This window comes from Vidua macroura, chromosome 2 (genome assembly GCF_024509145.1).
Source record: "Vidua macroura isolate BioBank_ID:100142 chromosome 2, ASM2450914v1, whole genome shotgun sequence".
Lineage (NCBI taxonomy): Eukaryota > Metazoa > Chordata > Aves > Passeriformes > Viduidae > Vidua > Vidua macroura.
The window spans coordinates 66,252,838-66,275,194 of NC_071572.1; the positions used below are offsets into that span (position 1 = coordinate 66,252,838).

The following is a 22,357-nucleotide window of genomic DNA, read 5'->3' on the forward strand; positions in this document are numbered from 1 at the left end:
GTATAAAACTGTCATTAGCTCAGTCCTTGTGAAGACCTTGGAATGCAAGCAGCACCAAGAGGCTCTGGTGCTTTCTGACTTCTTTGCAGTCACATTGTCCTGCCAGCACATGGTCCTGCTCCTCTCTCCTCCTGGTCTCAGCTTATGATCTATTTCCAGCTACCTGCAGCTGAAGAAGTGTGTCCATCATTCGAGGTACCTGTGAAAGCTGCATGAAACAAACCATGCACAACACAGGATTGTGTTTCACATATTTGCAGGTTTCTCATTCCGGTTAGGGAAGGTAGACAAGGAAATATTATCTGAAAAAGTCTGGGTTGATCTGAAAGTTTCCAGTGAATGTTTTTCAGGCTGTGATTTTGAAGCATTTTATGTCTTTTAATGCAGGTACAGTGGTACCTGGAAAACAGGAACACTTTGGAAACTTTTTTCTTGAAGAACGGTATTCTGAAAGTGAACAGAATACAAATATGGAGTTCCTGTAGAGGAAATGAAAGTGTGGACTTATTTTGCTGTTAAAACCAGAAAAGATTAGTCAATGTGACTTGATTCGAAAACCATAAAATTATTTTTGGTAACTGCTAACAATTACATCAATAACTTGAAATAAATGAAGTACTTTCAAGAGGAATATTAATCCATGTAGGTGATTCCCAGCTATAGATGCCTCATTTGCACACTGTAATGGATTAGTTAGCATGTGTCAGGAGCCTGTCTCAGGATCATATTATTACTGTCATCTGGATAGGATGAAGATAAGACCTGGCTGAGCATTAAATGTGGTGTGCCATATCAGCACTTCAGTCAGATTCAAAGGGAATAAAGACTTTAACACTTCTATACTAGTTTTCTAAATTCTCATTTCAAGGATTAAACAGGAGAATCTTGAGTCAAGAAAAAAAAAAAGAAAAAAGAAAAAAGGAGGCTCGTGTGTTTAAATAAATGGATCTCTGTTTCCTGCTCATGGCTTCAGTTTTTAATCCTGGGCATAATCTGTCCATCAGTGTGGTATGATCACCTCAGGACTTTTTGCACAGAGTTTGCAGATCTGATTGTCACTGGTGTACAGGCACTCAGTTTTCAGTAGATCAAATAAAACTTAATTTTTGGGGATGGGTGGATTTTCACATATTTCCAATTAGCTGTTTTATAGAAAATAGCCAGGGGCATAATAATGAAGAATCCATTACTCCAAGTACTTCATATGCCTTATATGGAGGGATGCATTTATAGGAATACAAGGCCGAGAATCCAGCAGGGCTGTGGGGGGAAAGAAGAGGCAGAAACTTTCCTGAAGGCTTTTTTTCAGTATCACTGTGAAAGGCCTCAAGTCATTGAGCTCATGTTAGTTCCCTGGGACTCTTTCCAACAACTATTGCAGAAGAATTTTTTCCTGCTATTCTTTCTGAAAATAATTTTATATATGATTTGGTGTAAGAGAAGCCACCCAGACAGAACAGTCTTTTCAGTGCTGACCTTGAAATAAAATCCCACCTTGATTTGTACAAGGGGAAGAGTTTTATGTGTGACAATCCAGCATACATTTATGAAAACGAAATCTGAATCCCTATGACTGCTTTGTAACAAGTTCCCACCCTATATCAAGCTGTAGAACAAATAAGTCAAATTTTTGTTTTTAAATCTCAATTATTAGTCTCAGAATTTATATTTATATATATATATCTATATATATATATAGATATACACCTGGGTAGCATTCAAAACACAAAACTGAAAGCTGAAAGCAAGACTTGTTTTTTCATTACTTATTAACTTGAAGTAGCCAATCATCCAGGTGATCCTGAGCACTACCACTATAGAGATAGTGCTAATCATATTATCATATTTTTCATTAACGAATCCTTTTTATTCCTAGAAGCACACATACAAAACATTATTAAATCTTTCTCTATACAATTTAATATCTGAGATTTAAATTTTCTGTTTATTCAGGGCTATATTGCAAAAAGGTATTATTAAGGTGAGTTGAGAAGATACACTTCCCTACATTTGTTTGATGTATCATTCGGAGAAGAAATCAAAAAAATTAAATGTAACCAAATTTATCAGACTAATCTGTGTTTGGAGTATGCAGCTTGGATATATCTGTTTTCAATTTAAAAAGTGAGGTTTACCAAGGCAATTGAAAATTAGCATGTTAGTTACTATAAGTTTTTTAGAATGCTTATAAATTTATCCAAATGCACTTAATTTTCAACAAAAGAAGTAGCTGCCTGTGAAGTTTGAATATCCAGTTTCTCTCAAGCCTGAACAGACTCAACGATAAGGTATTTTGTTTGCTCCAACCATGAAAATTGTACTTAAAGAAATGAAGAAATGGTACAAAGTTTTGTTGAATGGATCAGTCCCATGGAATTAATGAACATGAAAGCAATAATTTTTTAAATAATACAGTGTACAGTGACGGCTTGTGACATACAGCCTATGACAATACATGGAGTGTTGATGTAAAACTGAGCAAGTAAATCTACTTCAAGCTGCTCGATAACTTGTGTGATGTTTGGCTGTGAGAAATTCATAATTCTCAGTTAGCTGGACCTGTTCTTCTCTCACTTTTAGGGATTTAAATTGGGAATAACTGTCATTGAAGTGCAGTGACAATGCAATCCAAAAGGGGGGATGAAAGTCTGAATGTGTTCATTAATATGCACTTGAACAAAGTCTGACCCATTGTAACAAGTGGAATTCATTTTCTGCCTGCTTAAAGTATACATTTCTTTAAAAGAAAAGATTTTGTCAAAAATCCAAGTTTGTGACAAGAAGGTGAGAAGAAACTGAGGAATAAATTTGCTGAAAGATATGAGGAGTCCTGTGCCATCTCACCTTATCAAATTCATCTTCTTCCATATCACAGAGATATTGATCCTGATGAAGATCAAGAGGTTAAACAGGAGTATGAGTGCTACTGGCAAGAGGAATGACCACAACATGGGCTTTTACACACTAAAGTCCTGATTTTGGTCCTATGTTGCAAGCCAGCAACTTTGATTATTAAAGAGAGGTAGTTTCTAAAGATATGTTAGACACATTATTCAGAATACCAAAACAAAACAATATCATATTCCCCTTTCCATCCTGAAAGACCTTACAGTGCTTTCTAGGTCTTGTCAACTTAGCTCTGAAAGGCAGCCATTCCTTGTAAAATGAGGGCTTTCAATCATGCTTCTCTTTCTCTGGGGAATGCAAAAGGATACAGCAAACAAGCTACACAGAGAAATAATAAGGTGCAGTATAACTAACCAAGTAGATATCTGGCCACCACATGTACATTTATCTTTAGGATATATTTTACAGTAAAGAGTAGTAGGGGAGACCTAATGGACAAAGGTTGAAGAAAAACTGGGACAACTTCAGAAGAATAGGGTTATCCTGCAACAACCTTTACCTCTTTTCATTTTCCAATAATCTCAAGTTAGAAGTTCTAAATGAGTATCATAACATGCCCACCATCTGGAAGGGGGTTTGTGTTTGCATTTCCTGAACAAGTCTGCCTTTCTTTCATATCATCCACTATTGCCAAGGTACATTGTAAGCCTGATAGCCTGCTTTGGTATGTGGACACTCCAATGAATACCTATGCCAGAAACACAGGGCAAATAGGAATATAATTATTATAGCCAGATTTTAAATACATGTGAGGTATTTATATTTCAGTACATTAATTTAATTAATTTAATACATTAAATGTAGGTACTGAAATGTCATTATGCACTTAAGTGAATGGGTGGAGTATCAGTTAGGCTGAGGGTGTCTGCAGTTTGCATTTCAATTCACCAAGGACTGCACAGTCTTGCAGAAAGATTCAAGGCAGATGTAGATCCAGTACCTTAAATCCTTAGTAAGGAGAAAATGTGTTTCTTTCTACTGAATATCTAGGTTGAGTGAAAAGTTTTATTTCTTTTGAGTACTTAGAAGTACAAAATAGTATACCAACAATACATCTAGAATTGTATTAATAATAAGCCATCACAAAAGGCAGGGGAGAACAAGTTGTAATAATAGTGAGACTTAAAATTCTTTCTGTTGGTAGTTTAGAGCTTTTCCTTCTCTGTCAGTAGCTGCAAGTGTTACTGCAACTACTATGGCATGAATTCCTAATTAATAAAAGAGACATTAGCGATTTATTGTTTGGTTGCACAGGCATACCTCCCTTCCACACAAATAGCTTCTTGCGTCCTAAATTCCATAGATTTTAAGATCTATGTTTCACCTGCCTTGTACTAAGTTAAAGGGGTTTTCTGTAGCATAGACAAAAGACAGGACTGAGGGTTGCGAGCAGTATTTTTCTGAGGACAGCTCATGTCTATGACTTGCTGATTTTTGCCATCAAAGAGCTTCAACAGAGCTTCCTGAGCCAACATCTGTGGTGAAAGAGCAACCTCCCTCCTGGGCTGTAGTGGGCTCCCTTATCACAGTTGTGCAACCCTACCTTCTGGTCAGCAGTGAGAAATTAATTTAGGAACATTTTGTATCAAACACCATTACATTTCATACCAGATTGATGCAGAGTGTAACTTTTGGCCTGCAAGAAGCCTGGCTGTCAGGTTTGCCTCCTCAATCCCTTTGCTTCATTTCTTGTCTTCTGCATCTCCTGCCTACCAGTTCGCACTTGGCAGCACATCTCATGGGGAGGAACCTCATGCAAAACTTTTTATACTGGTAATAAACATGCTCCTTTAAAGTCTATTCCTTCTTCATCCCTAATAGAGACCTTGCAGATTGCCATGCATTGACTGTGCTCTCAAGAGAGATCTAAAAGCAGTGAGCCAGAATCATACTGGTTTGGAAAGTGTGTAACTTGCCACAGGACACAAGAAGAACAAAATGCTGTGCTGTTATTCAAATACATGTGAAGGGAGCACAGTGCCACGTAGCCAGGCAGCATTTGCTGAACTTTTTCTGGCTTGCATGTGCAGTCCAAATTCTAAATCTTTCCAAGGAATTGCCTCTACAAATGCAATACATAATAATGGAACAATAAGGGTTGAAAACTGCTTGGTGGGTGCTATCAGAAAAAATACAACACAAAAGCTGGGTGCACAACATGGAAAATACTGGTGCCCCTGTACACTGTATTAGAAGAGTTTCTTGAAACAGGCTGAGATTTTCACTTTACCATGTCAGCATCTGTCTGAATTTTTCCATTGAATGGGTAAGTCCTCTGAAAGAGAAAATGAAACATTCTCTGAAAGTGAAAGATTCTCTGAAAGTTTCCTTTCAGTTTGCAGTGTTGCTTCTAACTGCTCTACTGACTTTAGAATGTGTTCTTTGCTTATTAATAAATAATATATAAAAAATAATACCAGGCACTCATTGCTTTTGGATGTAATCAAAGCTCTGGCTGGGAATCTCTAAAACAGGAATTTAAGTCCACATATGAGATCACCATAACGGAAAGGTTTTTTACTTAGTTGGCAGAAGCAGATTATTGAATGCTTTTTTACTGTGAAAATTTCTCCTGTACCCAACAGGCCTGTGCTGCTGTGCCAGTGACCAGGCTATCACTTTCAGTGTTTTATCAGGTCAATGAGAAACAAGCTCAGGTTATACCAGTAATGTGAGCAGCAACAGGAGATTATTAAATCACGTGGCACTAACCCAGAGACACTGATTCTAATTGCTCTCTGCTGATCTCCTATCTTTACAACTCTCCCTGAATGTACTCTGTACTGTAAAAGTTGCCATATGGACAACTTTAAATCTTATCCCATCCGATTACTGACATGGTTACGAGGAAATGTCCAGGCAGTTGGCTTCGTGGCTCTGAGCAGCAATAAGTACAACAGTGCAGAACTGAGTGCTGACCACAGGAATGTTGCCAACAAGAAATAGTGCAGCAGGACAGCCACAACTGTGCACCAGGAGTCTGTGGGAGGATCCACTGTGTCAGAGGTAAGGTGGCTGGTGGCATAATAAGGAAGGCATTGCTGGTAGCATCTGGTGGTATCGTTGCTTCACTTTCTGGAAGTTTGGTTTTCAATATCAGAGATGAAGATGATGTTAAAAATGAGCATAGAAAAGCAGAGTCTCACTAAGATCCACTTTAAAGATACATTTTGAGTTTTCCTATTGGTAGAAATATGTTTAGGAGAAAAAAAAGAAGAGAAAAATGAGAAAAATTCTCAAGTATTTTCTCATTTTCATTTATACTAAAAGCAAGCTAGAGAGGAGAAACTTTAATACAGACAGAAACAAAAACAATAACTTGTTTGCAGAATTACAGCAACATTACTCTCAGGCAGCTTAACAAATCCATCGGTTTTGTCTCACTTTGTCTAGAACAGAGAATATCCAGCACCTTTTAGGACTAGGCCTTGACTGACAGCAGTTTGGGATGTATTTTTTTTTCCACCTCTGCTATTTTTGGAATCTTTTTCTTCAGTGTTAAGAAGTGAGGTAGCATAAAACAAGTATTTTTAACCATTCTCCAAAGTGCAAGAGAATAATAAACCTCCACTTCTAAACTTCGTCTTATCTCTGAATCACAGAATCACAGAATCAATTAGGTTGGAAAAGGCTTCCAACATCATTGAGTCCAACCTATGACCGAACACCACCATATTGTATATGTATGCATACATATAAATATTTTTATATATATATATATATATATATATATAAAATGCATAAAATAAATGCATTTAAAAGGCAGAGGCTGGAAGCTCCTACAGTCTTAAAAACATGAACCTTGATGGCATAGCTCCAAATCTGCATTAGTGCAAGCAAGATGAGAAACAGGCATTAATCTATTATAACTTCAGTTCTGCTGGCATGACTTCACTCATTGTTCAGAGGAGATTCACAGGACACCATTAATCACAGGCACGTCCATCAAGAAAATTTGCTGCAATTGTGTTTGTATTAAGTCATTCACAAAAAAAAAACCAAACCAAAACAAAACAAAACAAAAAAATCAAAAACCAAAAACCAAAAACAAACAAACAAAAAAAAAACAAACCAAAAAGACCCCCAAAAAAACAGTAGCGCAAGCCAGCTACTGCCTAGGAAAAGAGATAACTGTTTACACATTGTAATACCCGGGTATGGTGGAGGTCACACTGGTGGTGGAACACTGTGACACATTTTTAAAGCCTAGTATTGAGATAGTGAACTGAGAAGCTCAGTGTGTATCACAGACCTGTGTACTCTGGGTCTGTGTTGCCAGTGCCAGGCCAGGGTAGTAACAGAGGTGTCAGCAAGTCCCAAGCCATGTTGTGTGATTTAGCTATTTTTGAAAATAGTATTTGCTAGTCAATAATATTGCACTATGTTCTAAATTGGCTGCTTTTAATTGTTTTCCTTAAACTGCATTCAGAACAAAATATTGTAACTTAGTGTAAAATACATGCAGTTTAATGTCGTCCCTCTTACCTAGTATTTGAAACAAAATGGTAATAACCAGACCAGCCATGGACAATCCAAACCAATATAAGAAATATAATCCAAAGGCTTTGCATATTTATATTTTATCTGAAATGCCCAGAAAACCAATTGTATCAGTTAGATGAGATGAGAAGAGATAAATTTCTTTTTAAAGTTTCTGGTTCCGGTTGCACATAGAAACAAGAATGTTTTAGTAAAGTTATGATTATTGCTAGCTACTACCAGAATTTTTAGGTTCCACAGAATTATTCTAGATCCCAAAACTAGAGAAGCTTGTGAAAAACACCAAAAAGAGTTTTAACAATACCAAACAAATATTCATCAAAATAGCAGATGAAATTATTAATAATAAAATGCAAGGTGACACAGACTTTACAAAGCAGCTTTTAACTTTTCATACTGGTAAGCATTCTGAATTTTGACTTCTTGGTCTAAGGTAAGATATTATAAATAATTATAAATTGAAACCAATCTATGTTTGTAGAGTGACAATAAAGCAGCAAGTAAATATAAATGTATTCAGTGAAACAGAAAATGCAGTTGCATTTGCATAAACAGATGGGAATCTTATTTAGAACATAGACACTTTGTGCAAAAAGGACATGCATAACATAAAGGGAAATACAGAAACAAGTAAATAGTACAAATATGGAAATGTTGTTCTGTGAAGACAGTATAAATGAACTCTGAAATGCTGGCATGCTGAAGTTAGTGACCACAGATATGTGATTTTATCCAGGGTGTGTTTTGTTTAGAGAAGCTGAAATAAATACTGAAAGAATAACAAACATCAGAACCATGCAGTCATTCCTAAAGAGTCTTGTTAGTAAAAGAGGGCAATGTATAAAACTTTATGGTTGAAAGCTTTATATTTACAAAGCAAGTGCTTTTATAAACATATAAGCAAAAGGAGTAGTTAGTGCTACATCCTCTGAGTTATTTACCCAGCACAAGGCAGTGCCACAGCTAGCCCAGATTCCAGGAAACTCATCTGGGGACACTTCAGCCTTTAGACAAACCCTCATCTAACCACCAGCTGCAGCAATGGAGGTGCAGAGCTGGAAGCTCCAACAGCTTAGCAAGGGGAATGAATTCGGCCAGCCCTTCCCAGTAAGGAGCTGCACAAGCAGGTGGGGACAGCCACAGGTCTTGTCAGAGGAAGGCAGGAATTGCCAACACATTTGGCTGTTCAGGAGCTTGGGCACAACTTGCCCAATTTGCCAGATCTGCCACAGGGCAGAAACAAGTACATGGGGACACTTTAAACTCCTGTGCATTCTAGCTTGAGTGCACCTATGCCCTTATATTGCCATGCTGATCTTAGAGTTAGAAACAACCAACCAAACAAAAAAATTAAAGAAAACCAGACTCTACCCATTCAAGAATGGACAATGCCCTACAATCAGAACAGCAAAATTAGTGGTGTGATTATACCTGCATCCTTTACAGTGTAATCCTAAAAGACACAGGCATGACTAGAGAGCTGCAGTTCAGATGTGTCATACTAGGGATTGGGTTTGCAAGGAGAAGAAGTGTTTACAGAAACATAGAGACAGCAAACAGTGTGAACTGATAGTGGTTTGATTTTGAAAGGGGAGCTGACAGCTACTAAGCAATATTGGGTTTCATAAACCCTTTGAATGATATCAATAACAGCAAATTTGGCATTTTGAACTTACTTTATGTGCCTTTCTCACTGAGGATTGCCAATGAAATTACCAATTCCTCTGAAATATCCAAGTGATTGGGATTCAGGCTCCCACAGACTAAGCATTAAACAACTGGCAGTTGAATCACATGTCAGCCAAACAACGGCTTTCAGGTTTTGGTAGCATTGTTACTGCCGACCAGAGCTGAATCCACACTGGAAGGGAAGCAAACTGACACCAGGAGCAGAAAAAGGCAGGCATTCGAGTCCAGGGGCCTGTGGCCCTGAGTGGGTGGTTGCCTCTTGAAATTCTGAACGGCAAAGGATGTGTCCCAGACTCTTCGCTGTTCGGATTTTTTGGAGGCGACCACCCACTCAGGGCTACAGGCCCCTGGACACAAACACCGGCCCTTTTCCCTGTGAAACAAATCTCACCACCCCAAGTTCCTGATGTCAGTTTGCAGGGTGTGCTTGGGACTTGGGTGTGCATCTGTTGCCACAGATGACTTTTTTGTCTCCATCAAACTGTGGAGACTCTGATAAACCCTGGACTGGAAGAATTTGTCATTTTGGTATAGGACAAATCCAACTCTGCCACTGTCTGATGAACCTTTGCAAGGCAAAGAGAAAAGTAGGTATAGATAGCAGATATCAGAGAAGCTGGTGCTTTTGGAGAAGCCTGCACTATGCTTATGCATACATTCAGCGTTTACAGATTTTTGTTTATATTTTTTTTCAGAATCCATATCAGTCAAGAACACCTGCTCTTCCTATGAATGTTAAGAGACATCTTCAATTTTTGCTGAGGTGGAGTGTGAAAATAATTATTACCCTTCTCTTAATATCATTTCTGGGGGAAAATACTGGTAAATGAGAAAAATAATCTCCTAAATCCCAATATATGCACACAGTCTAAATGGCCAGACTTTTAATAACACTAAATAAGAAATAGTCACACCAGGGACATTTACTGTTAGTGCAAAGTCAGAAGATAAGAGACTGTCTGGCTTTTTGCCTTCTGATCTCACTTTTTGACTGGTTGGGGTTTTTTTCACACTTCTACCAAATTAGAGTTCATATAGATGAGTCATTTAAATCACTCATCTGAATTGTAGCTTAAGTGAGGAAGCAAAATCCTGGATTATATAATAGGCTTTGTTATTGGTGTTATGCTTTTGACTAAAGATCAAGAGAGACTGATTTGATCTCTCTCTGATCTAATCATCAGGTGAGAATAATGTAACTGTGTATCCACAAAATATCACAAATGTGCACTTAATATTGAAGAAGTCTGTTGGGATGACTTCTTTTAAGACAAACTGTGCATTCGTTATCTATCTGTTTTGAGGGGAGTGTTATGTTATACTGGCATTATGATAAAGGCTTTAATTACATGATCACACTGTTTTTCCATAGTATTGTATTCTGAAACAATGAACAGAAATGTCAGTGACCAGTTAATGAGTTATTCAGTGAGTTTTATTGTCAGTGCTGGGTGTGTGAGGTTGCTTGGTTTATCTCTTCACATCTTTTTCTAACCCAATGAGAGAACTAAATTATTAATTTCCCTGTGGGCTTGTATTCAAATGATATTCACCAATATGATGCCTAAGTGCTCTACTAACTTCACCTTTGTTATGCTGTGGTGATGTCTCAGTGTTACTGACACTACACTGAGAGACTGAGGACAAGTCTGCTGGGTTCAGGTGCCCAGAGTGAAAGTCATGTCATGTCAGAGAAGTGCTCATATTTGAAGCTCAGCTCTCCCACACCCAACAGTTTCTGAAGCAATTGAAGCAGAAGAACTATATTTTTTTTTTTCCTGATCAATACCCATTTATCCTCCAAGCACTGCAGAATGTAAGTAATGGACATCTAGAAAAATCCCAACTGAGTAATCCAATTTGCAGGTGTTACGATGTGGATGTCCTGACTGACATCTGACAGTAATAGGAATTTTAGTTGAAATGTTTCATATCTTCAGATTTCAGGTAAAGTAAGTATGTACTTGTTCTTGATCTCAATGTTTGTAGAGCTATGGTCAAAGATTCAATACACCCTCAGTTTTAGAAAACAAAACAAGTGACAAAGTCCCAAACACCAAAAGCATTCTGGCCATTACATATTTGCATTCTTCTATAAGTAAGATTCTCCAGTTCATTTCTTGAGCTCAGCTCCAGTTTGCATTTCTTGTACCAGGCATCAGCACATATTAAAACCAACCAGCTAAAGGGTTTTTTATCCCCAAAAGAGATTTTCAGTGAATATTCATTAAAAATTTTCCCAGCTGCAGTTTTCAAAAGAAGAAAGGGCTTACTTAAAATGTTGAACAGTATCTGAACTTCAGTACTGAGGTCACCAATAAGCCCAGGAGCATTTTCCTGTATTTCTAGTTTTGTTGACTGATACTTTCCCAGTGCTGTATCTGCAACAATTAGTAGGGTTTGAGTTAGGATTTATGGTTCATACAGGTGTTCATTCTGTCTAGGTAAATCCAACAACACACAGGACTTCTCTGTGCCAAAAACAGAATCATAGAGGAGCTTAATTTCAGTGGGGCAGACTGGATTGCAACATTGGGCTGTGATATGTTACCAGTAAAAGAAAATTCCTCCGTTACTTTCATGAGGCTGCATCAAAATAATGAGTGGGATACAAGTTATCATTATTTGTTATTATACAGCTACAGATTCAGTTTCTGAGCTTCCTCTCCAATTTGGTTCTCCAGTGGGAAGTGCTCCTCATTTCCTATCCCCATCTTTTCTCTAAAGCAGAAGAATCCAGCAATGTTTATATTGGTGTAAGTTCGGAATTACACATTGGAGTTGTATGCCAAAAATATTTTGACTTGTTAATTAACTGCTTTCATCCTGAACCAGAGGGTGAAATGCTTACATGTTGACTTACATCTAAAGAAAATAGCAAAAGCTCAAGTTTCCTGGTTGTAGCATTGACAAGACTATTGTGGATCCATTCTGTTTGTTGGCATCCAAGAGTTGACTCACTGTAGCCATTACTGCCACAGATGCCTGAATCAAGCAAAAAGAAAAGGCAATATTCAAATGCAATTGAGTAAATCACCCTATGTGCTTCACACTGAATGGGCAAAGAGGATTTGACAAGCATTGCTTGAAAGTACACAACAGAGTAAAAAAGTAAAGGAAGCTATTCAAGAGAGCACAAACTTTGTGCCAATGGGTTCATAAAGCCACACTTTTATTAATTTAGTTAGTAAAGATTAAATTATTAACTTAAACATTAAATGATACTCATATTAAAATTTCAGATATACATCTAAACAGCTGATAAGTTTTCACAGTCAGCTCTGAGAACAGATCCAAGGGTGATTCCACAAGTACGTGCTTGAGGATGCTTAAAAAACTCTGCTAAATTACAAAATTAATGCATTTGTTTGTAGTGTTATGTACAGATAAGAGAAAAAACAATGTCTTTTCTGCTGGTGGAGGAGGGAGCAGGATTGATATCCCAAATATTAAGCCCCACAAGTCTTATTTTAGTCCTAATAAGACTCACCTGAAAGTCTTCTGAAACATTTGGCTTTTTCATAATCTGCCCTGTGATGTTTGCAGCAGCAGTGATGTTCTGTCTGGTCAGTTGGTCTGGCATGGAGCTGAGGATTTGAGTGTTACTTGCAAAAACTGAAACCTTGCTGGAGCTCACAGTTCCAACGTGTGAGGAAAATGTCATTCAACAGAAACAAAAAGAGAAAAGGAAAAAGAGTCATCACTTTGTAACATTCTCACACAAAATGAAAAATATACAAGTAATAAAAATAAAAATAGACAAGTAATTGGCTGTCTAAAATGTTTATGTTAATGTCAAGTATGTGGTGTTTGCAAATTCTCCCTAGAGATTGTTTTCATGAATTCTTGGAGTATCTTGGGTTGGAAGGGAGCCCTGGAGGTCCCCATGCCCAACAGGGGCTGAAACCAGGCTGCTCAGGGAATCACTCTGAATATCCACAACCTCCCTTGGGAAACTGCTCATGTTTTAACAGTGTTAGGGGGAAAAATATTCTCTTATCTAAATGGAATTTCCCATATTGCCACTTAACTCTATGGACACTCATCCTAAAACTGCACACCTTGAAGAACAGCCTGGCCCCATTGCTCTCCCCACCTTGCCATGAAGTAGCAGCAGGACCTCTCCTTTGCCTTGAGGTCACTGAGTTCCGAGTCTATAATGTTCTCTGTCCCTTTTGTTGTTCCTTAAATAACCACAAAAGGATTTTTTAAAAGGCTGTCAAAGGAACTTGAGAAATGTCCTGTGGAACAATCATGCCTCTCAACACAGGGCTTATAACCTGCACTGAGGACATTATCCTCACTTCAGTACATTATACAGAGTGTCAGCTTGGAATAAATGTAAAAAGAAAAAAAAAAAAAACTAATAAAATATTCTGCGGCTGGAGGTACCAATAAGAACTGCTATAAGCACTGATTGGATCCAGTTTGAGTTAGTTAGGACTGAATGAATAGAGATTAAATGTCTGTAGCATCTTAAAAGTCTAAACACAAAACTAAGTTGACGCATCTAGCTATACCTTCATATAATATATGAAGGTATAGCTAGATAACAATGAGACAGAAAATCTGCCAGTCATCAGGTCAAGTCATTTGGTTTTTAATCCTGTCAATGAATAACTCTACTGAATTGCTTCAATAACTGAATTGTTCTCAAATTATTTATGTTGGGAAGCTACCAAATTCAAGATTAATTCTATCATGCAGCTTTGAAGCATTGATAAAACTTGTCATGGTAGGTAAGAAAAGTGAATGTCTTGCATAGGGAGGAAGGAAATTTGCATTTATAATTACTGGAGATAATATTATTTGACTTGAAAACATCTGCATATGCACGATGGACCAACAGTACATCATGAACGCCTGTGTTCACTGTTCTTGCTTCTGACTTCTAGCATGACCTTGGATTCAAAATAAATAGTTCTATTTGAAAGTAATCAAATACTTTTAAACCTGGGCTCTGGATCACTAGCATAAACACCTCCTGCTCCCATTCCCCAGCTCTGCAAGTGGGCCTCAGCTCACTAGATGGCAGCCCGACATCACAGCTTCCAAGAAACCCACACATCACTGATGGCAGCAGAAAAACCATGTGTCACACCTTACTGGCACTAGAAATAGCTACTTATTATATATTGCTTTGAACCGTTCAGTGAAGGTTATGTACTGGAAAAAATGTAATATTGAGCTCAAGGATTTCTCAGGAAAGGATCCAAGCAGGTGAAGCATTGGGTTGAAGGTACAGTAGTCAAGCAAAAATGCATGAGGAAAGGACTTCTCTTATTTAATGGGACTGTACCTGGTGTATTTTGTTTTCCAACTGGGACTAGTGATAAGGAAACAAAACACAGAAGCAGCAGAAGGGAAGCAGTCACTGTAGTGTGCTTACTCTTGGTGAGCTCTCCACGTTTTGCAGACACAGCAGGGCTAAGCCTTAGAGTTAGACTTAGGGGGTTATGGATTTTATGGATTTTATATATGGCATTCATACAGGAGAGTTTGAATTTGGATTCTTGATGGACAGAAATGTCGACAGAATGGAAAGGCTTCACTCTTAATACTTCTGAATATGTTGGTGTCAGTATCACCCTCATGCCAGTCTTCTCCTGATCCCTTCCACATTCTCACTGATTTGGCACCCTGGGTCAGCATCGCGTCCTCTCAGAGGCATTTGCTGTGAACTGGGAACCTGGCTGAGGAAATTGCAGGCCAGTTAAGAAATATGAAACAGGATGCTGTGTTCAGGCAAAGCAAAGCAAAATAAAATGATCACCGTTGGAAATTCAGGCCATCTGCAAAGCAGACATATGCGAAGAATGCCACTGGAAAAGGCTTTGCTCATTTATTTTGCTTTCTGCAAAGTTTTGATGTATTTCCCACTCCAATTTTCTATTTCCACTCCCCTTTTTTCCCCCCAGGACAATGAAGAATCTCAGGAACTGTTAAATAGTAATTTAAGATTGCCTGTGATGCTAAGGAGTCCAGATTTCCATTACAATTCAGAATTTGGGGAGGCTTTAAAGTAGGAATTTTCCTTTCTCTGGAGCACATCTGGATTTCTATTGATGCATTACCTGTAATTTTCTAAAACCAGAAAGATATGCATTTAGTATAGAAGTTCTCACACACTCACATGACCTCACGGGGAGTTAAAACTGTTCTGTGGGTGTGACATCCTATCCAGTGTTGTTATTTTCTGTTTGCTTGTAAAATTTTGTCTTTCACTGTGACAAGCAACCATCAATTATTTAACCATTTATTGTTCTTTTTAGAACATGTGGTTTACATTCATGTACACAGTCCTGTCAGAGGGGCTGACATTCTTTATGTCAAAGTCAGACAGGCTTTAGTTGTGTTAGAGCTGCAGAAACACATTTTTTAATTGGGAAGCACTGGTATCAGCTCTGAGCTGTCAGAAAGACTTTGTACCATGTCCTGAAAAACAGAGTTTATATGTCATGAAAGAGGTGAAAAGGACATGTGGGGCAGCTGTGCAGCACTTATTCCTCTACAGGGTCTCTGAAAGCTGAGGCAGTTCATGGAACCACAGTTGATGGAAAACATCCTGAATCCTAATGCTAAATAGTAGGATATAAACAGATCGTTTTTCTATTAAAAGGCTGTTCAGCACCCTGACTCTCCTCCCAGCCTCAGACAGGCACAGATCCACCTCAGCATGTGTACCTGAAATTCTCTGCATTTGGGGTAGAAAGCTTTGCAGAAAAGTTTGTGCTCCTGTTGCCTGAGCTACAGAATTCTGGCTTCAAACACGGACCTCTCATCTGGTCTAATAATCTGACATCTTTCACAAAACTTACATTTACTTTTGGGAAATGGGAGCAAAAGGAAAGAAACACATACCATTCACAGTATCAGGTGCACATTCCTTTTTGGAGTGGCCATATTTTCCCGCTATAATCTGTTCAAAAGTAAGTTTTTTATATTGCTTTCAAAGATGTTAACTGTCTCAGTATGGTACTCACAGAAATTAACTGCACAGAAAGAAAAAAATAATATATTTCCAGATGAAATATTTTTAGCATAAGGATCAGTTTTCAGAAATGAAATAGTACTGAGACAATAGAAGCTCATTGAATCTTTTGCCCTAAATGAAATAAAAGCAGTTAGGTAAATCTTATCTAAACCCAAGCTTCTAAGCTGCCACAAGTGATATTTTTGAAGTGAGTGAAGTCTTAAAAGCTCATACCTTTTGCCATGTCTTCTATTTTCACTGTTTTAGTCCTAGAAAAATTGTAAAATATTATAAAGTCTCATCTTTGGTATCTTAATATCCGGGCAGAAATCAGACTTGGTAACCTAATGTCGCAGAATACAGCAGGGGGCAAAAATACACACTTTTGAACAATTAATGGGGAACAATCCTTTGGTGACTCTAAACAATGATGGGTTGGATTTGGCTTTTGATGCAGGAAGTTTCTGTCCCTCTGTCTGCTAGACTGGGACAGGCTGAGCACCCCAGACCCCACAGCTGGCACTGGCTACATCTAAAGGCAGCATGGTGAGACCAGTAAACCCTGGCCTGACCCAAAAGAGCAGCCTACTATATTCTCATGTATCTTACTGCTATAACTTAACACAAATTTACCTCACAAAGCTGCAAACACTTGGAAAAAATATTTCAGGACACAGGCAGAAAAATTTTGCTTCATCTTAAGACTTGCAACATCCTGTTTTTGCTAACTTTTGCTAATTCAGACCACATTTCAGCTATGCCCCTTCAGCAAGACTCACTCAAAGCATATTTATGGTCAGGATTCTGAGGGGGCTTAGGAAACCTGGAGTGTTGTCTGTGTTCTGGCACAGGATTTAATGTCAAGTTACTTAACTTTCTGTGGATCTTGTTTTCTACAGGGTCTCGGTTTCACATTATACAATGACAGTTTCCTTCTACACAAGTTATTACGAACTAATAAGGACGCATGATGCTGCAAAGATGAGGTCTGCCTTACAGCACCACACCTGAGCCTTTCTTGCCAGAAGGTGCAGGACAAGGTGTCTCAAAAATCTGGTGGAAGGAACCTCTGGAGGGCATCTAGGCCAAACAGAGGCTCCACAACCTCACTAGGATATGTGCTGCAGTGATGTGATACCTTTCTAAATCCAAGCATTTCTCTTCATGCTCAATCTCAGAGTCTTAAACTGCAGTTTATGACTGCTGTGTCTTGCTTTACCCTCTGGTGTTACTGAGAGGGTTTGGGTTTGATGATCTTTGCAACTCCCTCTCAGCTGAAGGCTGCTGTTAGCCCTGCCCTCAGTCTCTTCAGCACAGTGAACAAGTTCAGCTCTTTCCCATGCTTTCTGCAGGCCACCTGTCCAAAGCTCCTCACTGACCTCACTGCATCCTGCTGAACCCTCTCCAGCTTCCCTAAGTCTGTTTAACCTGGCTTGTAGGTGGCAAAACTAAGCTTGCATTTCCCAGTGGTGCCTCACCAGGACCAGGAAGGGCGGGCTAATAGTGTCCATCAATCTGTCTCCCTCCGCATAACACAGCTGCTTTTCCACCTTGTTTGCAGAGAACCACACACTGTTGACTCATATTGATCTTGGCATCTACTGTCATTCCCAGGTAGTTCCAGCAGGCCTGCTCCTCAGCCAGCGAGTTCCTGCTCTGTACCAATGTCCCTGGCATGGAGATCGGCACTTAATCCTGTTGGACACTGTGGGATTTCAGTTGGAATGATCTTCATGTTTCTCAAGTTCTTCTGCATCAAAGCTCTGCCTTAACTGTGTCAGCAATTCCTCTGCCATACCCCAGCTTCAGTATTGTGGGCGTACTTGCTGAGAGGACCTGCTGTGTCATGGCCCAGGTCGTGGATGACACACTGAACAGTTCTGCTCTATTATTGACCAGTGGCTGTACTTTTTCAACATCCTGATCAAGGCACTGATTGCTACCCTTTGAGCTTGCCTGTTGAGTTAATTTTCAGCCCAGCAAGTTGTTCATCCACCCAACATGTGTCTTCACCTACCAAACAAGAGCACTGAGGAACGTGGTGTCGAGGGCATCTTTAAATCAAAGTGTATTACATCTTGTTACTCTTCTGTTGTCCACACACAGTTATTTCATATGGCAGACAGTCAGATTGGTCCTACATGTAAATCCATGCTGTTCCTGATGATCTTCTAGTCTCTCATATGTATGGAAATAAACTCCAAGAGGATATGTTCCAAAATGCTTCTAGCACTTGAGGTAAGCCTGACTGTTAAGTCCATGAAACACCCGAATTACTTCTGTAGGAATTCACAGGACCAAGAAGGCAAAACAAGCCACAGATTCCCAGTGCTGAAGGGCCTGGAACAATAATAAGGACATGGATAGTCACACATTGAAGAATCAGATAAGGATGCTATGATTCAAGACAGGCATTATAGGATAAAACAGGAAAACTCCATGCCTCAAACTCAACCATAGTCTCTATACCCACTTCGGGTCAGGTGATGATTTTTATTCTGTCTTTGGGCAAAAATAGTGGGTTTTCTTTGAAATAGTCATTGAACTGGCTGCCACAGCTTCAGGAAACAAAAAGGCACAGTCTAAGCAATAGCAGAGAAATATCAGATCTTAGAAATTTCTGAATATATTATGGCATTTCCTGTGTATTATGATATTTCAGAGCAAGCTCTGAAGATCTTAAGGTTTTTTTAAAAAGAAACTGGCAAATCTTGAATGGCTAAAGGGATATTCTGCTGCAGAAATTGCAATAGGAAAGGGATGGGTGGACCTTAGTTTTAGAAAGAAGGATCCAAAAGCTGGGGGATCTCCTCAGAGCAAGGTTTCCTCACAGTCTCACCAGGTCCCTAAGTGAAGAATAGAGTTGGAATCCTTTCCAGTAAGGGTCACAGTGGAAATTGCACACCTATGAGTGCATAGTGGTATAGGTGCACCTATGAGTGCACCTATGGATGTATGGTTTCAAATAATGCAGAAAACTGGATTTGAGGACTGCCATTTGATCTGACATTTTAATGCCTGTGTTTTGAGACACTGACAGAGTAAAGCCAGAACATTCAAAAGTAAACAGCACTGCCAGGAATACATGTCATTGCATATTTCTAATGTTCTCACTGAACTAAAGAGATTGCTTAACTTCTTACTTTTTAATGAGATTCATATAACTGGAAGATTATTGCAAACTATAAGGACTGTGCCACGTGGCAGGGGTAATTGTGTTCTTGGCACTCTTTGCTCAGCTTTTGCTCATGTTATTGCTATTTAGCAGTTGTGTTTCAGGCTGTCTCAGCTCCACTGCAGCCAGATGTCTCTGATGATGGTGGAATAGCATCTAAGTGCAGCAAGGTAATGTCTGTCCTAGCCATCATCTTTTCAAAACACATCATCTCTCCATTGGAAATCTTACAGGAAGGAAAGGAAATATCCTCCAGCAATTGAGATTTGTGCAGCCCAGATTTGTGCAGCCCTGAGCAGCTGTGGAGAACCTCTGGATCTGTGGGAGCTGGGTGTCCAATCACACTGTTGTTCCTCCACTGCCCAGCAGCACTGTCTCACCAGCCAGGCACTCAGTTTGGCTCATGGGGCAGAGGAGTGACCCTGGGGCTCAGCCACCACCTGCTCTGGACTGGGAGCCTGGGAGCCCCCAGGACACTGGGGAACCTGCAGCACAGCTCCAAGCCTCTGCTGTGCTTGGTGAGCATGAACCTGAGGCAGCCAGGCCAGGCAGGACTCCTGGGTCATCTGGCACCAAGGATCCCAAAACCAGGGAGGGAGCAGGGCTGCCCTGCAAATGCCTGGACCCTGGGCTGCCTGCTGAGGAGCAGTGTCTGGGACAGCCTCAGGTGGGAGCAGTGCTGGAGCTGCTGCTGCAGCCAGCTGGGGAAAGGTTGGTCACGGTCTGGCAAAGGAGTGCCAGGAAAGAGAAAGGTGAAAAGGAAGACTGGGCTGACACTCCTTTTGAAGCAACGATGCGGAAAAGCAGGCAGCTGTGGGGTAAAAAGTTCAGCATTCAGCCCTGGAGGTGCAGACAGAGCTCCCGTGAAGCCCATGCAGCAAAGGGGAGGTGACAGCAACGGGCATCAGCCTTACCTTTGCATTCCTCTGTAAGGAAAGAGGAAAGAGTTCCTCTGTAACAACGTGACACTCGCAGGACCTGTTAATGCCAGGCAAAACTGTGCCGCTATTTAGAGCTTCCTGGTAATTTTTCTTAGCCTACTGTTCAAGGTCTCATGAAGCTTTTTGTTTCAGAGGGAAATATGTCTTTCATAAATGCAAATTCCTGAGCTGACATGCAGTCACACCTACTACACATGCAGTAACTCACCACAGGCTTAAAATCATGGGGTTCTTCTGGTTTTATTTTAAGATTCAGAGAAGATCTTCTTTGTCTTTAAGTTTTGCAGACATTAATAATTTCAATAATCCCACTGATTGTTGACTGTATATATTTCTAAACTAAAACTATTTGATTTTTACATAATACCAGGTCACCATGACCTGCTGAGGGTGTTTTAATCAAGCATCATGGGAACTGTTGATGCTAATACTTGTGTTGAAGTCTGAATAAAGAAGAAACTCTACCACTATATACAGCAAGCAATGCACCAGATGGGCGTGGAGGTATTTCCATCCCTGAAGTAGCTGCAGTTTAAGTGCCTTCCTTAGCAGCTCGTTTGCCTTCAGCTGTGTTAGGCACAAGCAGAGGTATCCCTGTGCTGCACCGAGACTTAACTCCCATCTCATCTGGGTTTGGCTGCATCAAGTCAAACAGAGGTCTGAGCATATACTGATATTAGCAAAGGTAGATTATTGCTGACAGTAATAATTTGACAGTGATGATAAATAATCACTGTTTACTTTTGTGTCCTTTCTTGGGCTCGGGTATGTTCAATCCCTACAAACACCTGATAAATCTCTTGAAGGAAATGTAACCTAATGAATCCTCATATAAACTTTTCTTCAGGCTTCTTGGACTTAAATCATGTCTGACTCTCTACTAGACAAGCAGCCAGGATTACTTGATTCTTTCAAAGAATTTTAAATATAGGTCCGTGCATAATTTTGGGTCACTTCCATATAGTGAGTATTTTGCTGAGAGGGAACACTGACCAGCTTTCTGCTCCAATTTTGCACACAGAAATGTTTTACAAGAATACATTGACCTGATTTTCAGCTGTATAAAAATGCAAATCTCTGATATACTTTCAGTAAATATTTCTGCAATGCAAGTTGCAATGAAAACATGAACAGGTGCTATATGCATGCAAACATACAAGCATCTGCAAAGTAAATATTTTCTTTTTAAAATACAATTTACCAGACTAGTTAGATGTTTATTTTTCTCTTTTGAAAAATAAATCAAATTTCTACCAGAAGGGTGAGAAAATGTCAAGACATTTCTTAAAGTTATATCAAAGGAGTCATGAGCAGTGTACACATGTTCCAATGAAAACACTCCAGAGATTTCTTGTCATCCTATTCTGTTTTACAGCAGCATACAAAGTTTGGGATACTTCTTTAAACAGTGTTGTAAGAAGAAAAATATTTCCTCCTGAGAAGCATGCAACATGGATGTAATAATGTTTGTCAGCAGTCATACTTAAATATTTAAGGAAAGGAAAAAGGATCCAAAGAGTTCAAATGGGGTAGAATAATTTTTTTACCTGCTTTGAACCTGAGGAGCTGCCAAACACACAGCACCCAAAGGGTCACAGTCACTACTCAACAGGTGACACCAACCAAAATTCTGTCCCAGTGGGGTGAAGGCATGTTGTAGTGCAGGCTGTCTGCAATGCTATAAAATGGTTATTATACAATCATATTCTTGTCATGAACCATTAACTACTTGACTAATGTTAAAACTTTAACCTTTTCTGTTCTAAAAAAAGAGTTTTGGCACCTGTGCGTTTATTACCTCTTGGGGACTGACTCTGGTCCTCGATATAGATCTGCACGTACCCTGGGGGAGGCGGTGCTGGCTAGCACAGGGTAAAAGTCAACCCAGACAAAGTGAAGAAGAAAATAGAGCTATTTTAAGAATGAGTTGGAATAAGCACATCTTTTTTTGTCACTAGCATTCAGTGGATTAATTCCCATTGTGTAAGTAAGGACAGTACCTTGCTTTTATATGGTGTTTTTCGCTAGTGAGGAAAGGAGATTTGTTTGGCTTTTTTAATTACCAAAGCAATTCCATCTCATTTTAAAAAAAACAGGACACAACAAGGTTATATGATGTGCAGAGGATGTACAGAAATGCAGTCCAAAAAAAGGGTTCTGGTCTCTTGGGAT

At 39.3% G+C, this 22,357-nt stretch overlaps 1 protein-coding gene across 1 annotated transcript; it reads right to left on the reverse strand.

Annotated features, from left to right (window-relative positions):
- Positions 1 to 246: 246 nt before the first annotated feature.
- Positions 247 to 21,838, reverse strand: ADGRG7 (adhesion G protein-coupled receptor G7). The gene is given in 21 exon segments (XM_053969796.1): positions 247 to 413; positions 416 to 479; positions 1,708 to 1,839; positions 1,842 to 1,872; positions 2,845 to 3,003; positions 4,034 to 4,116; positions 5,729 to 5,770; positions 5,772 to 6,087; positions 7,353 to 7,443; positions 7,446 to 7,501; positions 8,806 to 8,838; positions 9,488 to 9,662; positions 11,370 to 11,477; positions 11,564 to 11,686; positions 11,995 to 12,033; positions 12,036 to 12,081; positions 12,587 to 12,718; positions 15,037 to 15,170; positions 15,958 to 16,029; positions 16,032 to 16,088; positions 21,733 to 21,838. Coding segments are annotated over 21 exon segments (2,166 nt in total).
- Between the last annotated feature and the right edge of the window lie 519 nt (positions 21,839 to 22,357).